The sequence below is a fragment of the Alligator sinensis genome, unplaced genomic scaffold, assembly GCF_000455745.1.
Source record: "Alligator sinensis unplaced genomic scaffold, ASM45574v1 scaffold500_1, whole genome shotgun sequence".
NCBI classification, from domain to species: Eukaryota; Metazoa; Chordata; order Crocodylia; family Alligatoridae; genus Alligator; species Alligator sinensis.
In genome coordinates, this window is record NW_005842740.1 from 703,013 (window position 1) to 710,945 (window position 7,933).

The 7,933-nt window shown below is 46.2% G+C and overlaps 1 protein-coding gene across 1 annotated transcript in view; it reads left to right on the forward strand.

The window, feature by feature from the left end:
• Positions 1–7,933, forward strand: part of MAD1L1 (mitotic arrest deficient 1 like 1) — a 290,904-nt gene that overhangs the window by 220,938 nt on the left and 62,033 nt on the right. Inside the window, exon 12 of the mRNA XM_006034449.3 lies at positions 3,188–3,328. Within this exon, the coding sequence (XP_006034511.2) occupies positions 3,188–3,328 (141 nt within the window). The remainder of the gene's footprint in view (positions 1–3,187; positions 3,329–7,933) is intronic.

The window sequence follows — 7,933 nt, forward strand, 5'->3', positions numbered from 1 at the left end:
TGAACCAACCTCAGCCAGCTTGCATGACTTTTCAGTATGATGCATGTTTTGAAGGAGTTTTGCAGCCATTTCAGCAAGCACCCTAACCTGGCATCCTCACATCCTGAGTTTGAATAGTCCTTCCCCTTCCCAGTCTGTTTCCTGTCCCCCCCACTCACTGCGCACACAATGTATTTTAAAGAATTTGACATTTAAACAGTAAAGCAGAAGACTGTCTTGGCTTAGCAACTTGCTGGGATGAACTGGTAGCATCACATAGACTATTTCTGAAATATAGCCCTTTTCATTTTGGGAGGAGGGGAAAATCCATTGTCATTCTGCAGTTTAGGTAAAATACACTGATAACTCCTGACTGGCTGCCTCCCCAGGGGGTGGGCTACAGGAAAAACATTTCAGCACTGCTAAGCTTGGCAAACATGGGCAGATTTATTTCAATTATTTATAGGACATTGGTGCAGGAGTTCACATCACAGAGGTTCCTGTGGTACTTGAGGACACATTGTGAGGAGGCTCCTGCTGCCGGATTCCCAGAGGCATTGGCAGGAGGCACTATCTTAGGGAAGTCCACAGTCCTGATGTTCAAGATGTTGTCACTTGTACAGTATTTCAGAATAAATGTTGAATAAGTAGCCTGGTCTGGAATCGGAGCTCCACAACTTTAAATACTAAACTATCTCTTGCTACTGCCTTGCTATTCTTTGGTTTAGGGGAACTTGCAGGTGCAGCTCCATGGATGCACCAAGCCATGTGATGTGTTACTATGGCTAAATGCAGAAATTCAGGGATGTTAGATCAGGTTCAAAATGGCCACCCAGTCTCACTTGGTTGGCCTTGGGTGCAGACCTTACACTTACACCTGGTCTCAGTGATCGGAAATCAGCCTAAACCCTTACAGTACAGCAGTTCTGTGCGCACAGACTGGTCTCGAAATAGGGGAACCCGGTCTGTGATAGACCTGGATCGGTGTAGTTTCAGACGTACTTGATCGAGGTGAGACCGGGCATAGAACCGGCACAGCTGCCTGTGCAGCCCTGGGGCTGGGAAAGCCCAGCCGCTGACCCCAGCCCCGGGCTGCACTTCTCAGCCCCACCCAGCACGCGGCTATTCTTAACCCTCAGCACCCCCGTCCTCCCCACAGCCAACCAACCCCCCCGTCCCGCAAGCTGCTTTGGGTGCTGCCTGATTTTTCAGTATGCTGGGAGCCAAGCAAGTAAATATTGGTGGGGGTGACATGGAGATGTAGGTTCTCCGAGGGGCTAAAAATAACCCCTGATCCCACCAGACCCCCCTGCGAACCCCAGCAACCTCCCCTGGATCCTGCCTGCCCCCCCATGATCACTTCTGCAGATCCTGCTTGACCCCCATTCCCTGCACAAACCCTCAATTCTCCCCCACACCCAGCCTGCTTCCCCAGCCTGCTTGCCTCCCCTCATCCCCCCCCCGCTATCTCCCCCCCCATTCCCGTTACTTTAGATCAGATGGCCATTTTGAATGCAGTCTTAAGTCCCCCTAATCTCCCTGAATGTCTGCACTTAGTCTCTGATAGAGTGAATATGCAAAGGGAGGAGTAGGCCATGCAGAAGATTCACCTAAGAATGTCTGCTCTTTGATTTTTATTTTTTTTAATTCCCCCCACCATGGGTCTTGCTTATTTGTCTCGCTCTGCTCTCTAATCTGAATTCCCCAGCATCTAAGTTACCCGACATGATTAAAGGTGATCAGATACCTCATCAGCCAGCTAATCTCTATATGCATATCTCAGTGTAAACAGGAATCTCTTGTTAAACGTGCCTGACCTTTTGCATTGCCATTCAGCACGTTGCCCTCACTTCTCTCCATCAATATCTTGGAAGCAGGCAGCATGGCTGTCTGGGGTTGCCGATGTACGGTCAATATTTTAACAGAGAGCTACCAGTGGAAGTTTCCTTTGGTCTGTGATGCAGCTTGCATATCAGGAGAGTGGTTTTTATGTAAATTGGGAAAGAATTAAATAGGGTCCCACTTATACAAGACCCATTTCTTATAACTGCCAGCAAGGAGAGAGAGAGTGGCTGTAGGCAAACACATTTTTACATGCACACCATTCTGGGGGAGAGATTTATGACAAGCACAGAATATGCCAGTGTTCAGCTCTGTTTGTTTAACATAGGTGAAGTGTCAGAGGCCTTGAAGAGCAGATTTGTTTCCAGGAGATTTTGTTTAAAACATTGGCACGTTGGTACAGTCTAATTTATCTGCAGGCCAGGCCTCTCTTGATCTGTTCTGCTATCTGGTACCACGTAAACCAGTACAGCCTATTCCATGGTCAGGTTGTCGGCGACTAAACCGGCACCCCAACCTGGGCTAGCCTGGGTGAGGAGGGTGCGTGGACACCCAGCAGGACTAAAAACAAGACCTGTCAAAGGGCGCATGTGCTCCCTGTGAGCCAATGGCCATCTATAACTGGAAAGGAGATGGGCGCTGTCAGGTCAATTTGTCTGAAGAATCACCAATGATGCACAGATCTAAGGTGCCCCAACAGTTGCAGCAGCCTCGGGACTGATTTGACTTGACAGACTAATTCAATCCAAAGCTAAAAAAAAACCAAGTCAGAATATTGCTGTGAGCCCCAGTTTTCTTAAGCAAAGAAAGGGGTGATGCTATCACTTTAGGGAATTGCCCCACCTCCTTCCACTTAAAGAACAGGAGCACTTGTCATTAGAAGAGCTTTGCAGTCATTTGAACCTCACTGTTCGTCGTGTAAGATCCCGATTCAGCTTCAGTATAACTCGCTGCTTCTTCTCAATGCAGCCATGCTGACACTGAATGGTGTCTCCAAGAAATAATTTCTGCTTGAGAGCTCAGTCTTCACTTGTTGTTGGCAAAAGGCAGGGATGATAGTGTATGCCTGGTGCCTTCCTTAAGGAATGTATATGTGTATGTACAGCAATACATTTTTTCCACTCTTACAGCAATGTGATTTTATTAGAGCTCTCAGTTTACATGAGTGTAGGCTCTGTACATACAAGTGAGCAGTAGGAAATACAACTGGGAAATAGACATTTTTAGAGAGAGAGAGAGGGTGTTTTCCATCACCTAAGTCAGCAGTAGTGAAAAGTTGTGAACTTTGGATATCCCTGTTCGAAGATGCTACCACCTGTGTCTAGTAGAAGCTCTAACTGGGTTGTTTCTCCCATTTTTTTAACAGGAACGTGATGGAATGAGAGCAATTTTGGAGTCCTATGACAGCGAGCTGACCCCATCAGAACATTCGCCGCAGCTGAGCCGACGAATGCGCGAGGCCGAAGAAATGGTGCAGAAGGTGCACGCGCACAACACTGAGATGGAGGTAGGAAAGAGGTGCTGTGCTCCAACCCCGGCACGTGCTTACTTCAATGACAAACACATTTGTTAATGTAGATTGAAGTTTGTCCTGTGGTATCTTGTGCTCCCCCCTTTTCTTTCCCTCCCCCCTGCAGTATGTTAAGATCAGCACAACTTAAAACTCCAACCATTAATAGTTACAGTTATTTTTCTTTATTGGTCACTTGATCTTTATTTTGAAAGCTGGCCATAGCCAATGGCAATTATTTGAGATCATTTCAGCTGTATTTTTATTTTACGTATGGCTCTGTTGAATGATTGGAGGGATTAGTTGGAATATCGTAACAGGATTGTGATTATCATGCAGGCAGTCTAAAAGGGCCAGATACTAGAGGCAGAGCTTTGTGCACTCCTCTTCCTCAGGTGGTCCAAAAGTAGGTTCAGAGAGGCATGAGCTTTGGCAGGCCACAGCCTTCTTTGTCAGATGCTAAGCAAAGTAGGTTTTTGCTTACCAAAGGTCATGCGTGTCTGAACCAGGTAGTCTCTAAGGTGCCACTCTGCCTGACTTCAGACTAACAGAGCTGACCACCTCTGTGATCCCAGGTGGTGTGATCAAAGCAAAGAGGTCCTTCCAGAAAGTCTCAGTTTGATTTTGTGGTGTATAGGTTGTGTCAGTAGTGGGGTGCAGGAGTCATCTTGCGGTGGGCAATGGCAGCAGCTAATTGTTAATTCTGTGGAGTGAGCTAAATTTTAGGGGTGTGCGAAGTGGGCCCTATTCGATTCGGATTTGGCCCAAATCAGGGACAGTGATTCTATTCGTTGATTCGGCTCACACTCCATGCGCCCCTGCATCTCAGCGCTCGCGAGCCCCTGCAACTTAGAGGTATGCAGACAAAACATTTACACTTGTCTCTACGTCTAAATCTCTGAATCTTTCCGAATCGATTCAAAGAGATTAAAGGGTCCTCTGATTCAGTTTGAATTTGGAGATTCAGCCACTGAATTGGGCTGAATCTCCACCAAATCAAATCAGGGACCAAAACTTCACAGAGCCCTACTAAATGTTTCTGTAGGACAGCTTTTTTTTCAGTATGCTTTTAACAGAAGAATGTAAGTAAGTATGTGTTTCAGGACATTGCTCAAAGAGCACAGAGGTGAAGGTATGTGGCTGTTTGTCTTACCTCTTATTTCCTAGGGGTTCAGAAGTTTGAGCTTTGCCAAACTCAACATTTTGCCAGAGGTTTGATGCCAGCGGGCAACTTTAACTCTGTAGTAACCAAGTTGTCACTGAATTTCCTTCCATTTTTCTTTTAAATGAAAGAAGATTTGTAGCAGTCTGATTATTTAGGCAGTTATAATTTTGATGTAGATTTGGAGTTGCAAAACCTGCCATGGCTAGGCAAAGGATGCTGTTTGATCCGTAATTACTTTTCCTTCTTTATGTTTTGTCATATTTTCCTGCCTATGCAGGGGGTCGGACTCGATGATCTATTGAGGTCCCTTCCGACCCTAACATCTATGAATCTATGAAAGAGGGCTAGGGCTGTCCATGGAAACATTGGGTGTATATAGTTGCTAAGAGACTAGTGACATCACAGACTGGTTCAGCACAAGAGTGGCAGAAAAACCAAAGCCCATCTTAGCTGTGTCCGTACAACAGCTTATAATGGAGCAAGCACAGGTGCAGCCACATCTGTTAGGACTCTCAAATGCAAAAAATCTTGTTGTCCAGGCTGTAAGATATTGTTTTCTTTCTTAGGAGTAACAAGCCAATTATCTGTCTCTCTGAGTAAGACTCCTGTCTAGAGAGCTGCTCCTACCAGTTTTAAACAAAAGGTTAAAGCTGCCAGGATCCTTTGGAAAATCTGTGAAGAATGTGGATCTGTTACAAGTACTGTATGCCTCAGCTTGCTTGCTGTAGCTTAGCCTACACCACCAGCTTTTGCCCTGCCTCTGCTGATTGAAGAAAGGCATCTTGTCCTACCAGCTAAAGCTGCATGTAGATGCTCCTGTGTCTAGACAGTTGCCACGGTCCATTTGGCAGCTGGCTCCTTTTCCAAACACCTGTCACATACTCTAGTGGCTCAGGTTGTTGAGTGGAGCTGTGCAGAACCAGCAGAGGCACGTTTTGGCAGCTTAGGAGCAGCAGGACACAGCTTCTGGTGGTAGAGCGAGGTCAGGATGGGCTAGCTGATTTGGTGGAGTTCAGTCAAAAGAACTTGTTAAGACAAACGAGCAGGAAATAAAGTGCCGTATTTTCTCACATACAGGGCATCCTAGAATAAGATGTGCACCCCTTTTTTTGAAAGGCAGAATGAAAACAAAAAAAGATCTTTCCCTGTAGTAAGTAACTGAGCAGCAGCAGCAGCGAGGGAGCTGAGCCAGCTCATTGTTCTGCTCCCTGTGGATCATGCGCAAAGTTATTTTTGCATTTGCCTGGCAGAAGCTTAAGCGGCAGAAACTGCTGTTACCATATTGCCTCAATTATAAGGTGCACTCCCATTTCCAGCAGCTGGTTTTGGACCCCCCCCCATATGTTGTATATGAGAAAATATGATAATGCCCAGAGAGAGGTAAGGCACTTCAGGTAAGACAAGAGTGTTGAGAGCAGTGGTATGTCATTTATTGGGAAAATGCATCCAGGCATCAGCTAAAATTACCCAGTTTGATCGGCAGAGCTGAGGGCCGAAGCTCAAAAAGACACAAAGCAGCTGAAATACTCTCTTGCCCTTGACTGGGAAGGTTTTCTGTTGTCAAGGGATTGCTTGTAGCAATTGGATGAAGTGAGTCAAGCTCTGTGGGATGGATGTGAGGCAGTTAGGATTGCCAGACTTTGAGGAAAATCGTAAGCTTTAAGTATCTCCCAGATACTTTGTTGTTTTAGCCCTTCTCTGTGATCGTTGTTTGCCTTTCAGAGGAAAAAGGCACTTTATTTTGGAAAGAGCAGCTTTGGTTCGCTTTAACGAGCGGCTGGTCATGGGCTCTTGGAAAGGATTTTCTTGTAGGTGCCAGATTCAGTTGGGCCTGTTGAGTTAACACTGTTGGAAGAGAGAGGCTGCAACGGGGTCCAGTCTGAGCTCCTGGTGAGATATGAAGCCTGTCCCTTGAAGTGTTTGCTCCTAGGGGACCTCCCCTTGCCCTGCCATGACAGAGACTGCATCTAAGCAGGAATTTTGCTTTTGCTTTTTCAGTGTGCCTGATTGTAGTTCTGGCTTCTCTCTCTTGGATCTCTGCTTTGTAACTTGGTGAACTTTTGAAAATCTTCAAGGCTTTTCCAAGCGTTTGCAGCCCTCAGATTCTGAAAGGCTTTAAACCTTTTATAGGGTAAGGGTCAGGAAAAAATGGTGCCTTCCTTCCTTTCTTCTGTTTACATTGAACTAGTGAACTGTGCTACATGAGGAGTAGTTAAGTGATTAAGGCGAGTAAGGAAAACTCCCAAAGGGAACTCTGTTCTCTTGAGATTTTAGCTGGGTGTGATATCACCATTCAAGGACTTGCCAGAATCAACCATCCAGGACCTGATAGTTCTTTTTGGCTGGAAAAAAGTGTGGCTTTACTTTCTATTTGATGACATTTGTCTCTCTGTCCATAATGTGGTAGCATCCAGTCCATTCCAAAATTTTAGGGAATGTTCCAGGTGTCTATGAGCAGCAGGTAATTAATCATGTTTGATGAAAATACAGAAACTGGGAATGGAGGAAACCAAACTTACTTGCATCAGATTAGCAGAGCCAGCAGCTGCATCCATCTCTGTAGATCAAAGAACTGGCTGACGGCAGCTATTCATTCCAGCATGACATCACCTCCCACCCATGCTCGGGTGATTGTCTTGGTACAGTTTAATAATGATGGCGCTCTTAAGTCATATCTCCATGACAGAAATAAAAGAAATGAGAACCAGAGGGCATGAGCTAATAGTATACTGGGAAGCATTAGTCAATGCGTCGCGAGCAGGGCTAAGGAAGTGATGCTTCCTCTCTACTCAACATCAGTGAGACGCCAGCTGGAGTACTGTGTCCAGTTCTGGGAACCGCACATCAACAAAGACACGGAGAATCTTGAAAGGGTCCAGAGAAGGGCCACAAGGATGATAAAGGGCCTGGAGGACAAACCTTATGAGGAAAGACTAAGGGATCTGGGACCGTTCAGCCCAGGAAAGAGAAAACTGAGGGGGGACTTGGCCATCTATAAGTATGTAAGGGGTGAATATTGAGAGCTGAGAGAGAAACTGTTCACTAGGGCACCACAGGGGAGGACAAGAAGCAAAGGCCAGAAACTATTAGAGAATTGTTTCAGATTGGATGTAAGGAAGAAGGGCGACCCGAATCTGGAATAGGCTTCCCAAGTAGGTGGTGCACTCCCCAGCCTTGGAAGTCTTCAAGGAGACTGGACTGACACCTTGCTGGGATCATTTGATCTCAGCTGTATTCCTGCCCAGAGCAGGAGGGTTGGACTTGATGATCTCTCGAGGTCCCTTCCAACCCTTGATTTCTTTCTGCGAGTCACTAGAACCCTGTACAGGGACTGATGAGAGATGCTGGGGCTTTCTGCCCGTGCAAGTGCTCACAGGCAAAGATACGGTCAGCTCCAGGGGGCTGTGGGGAGTCCTTTCTTTGTACTGCTGAAACCA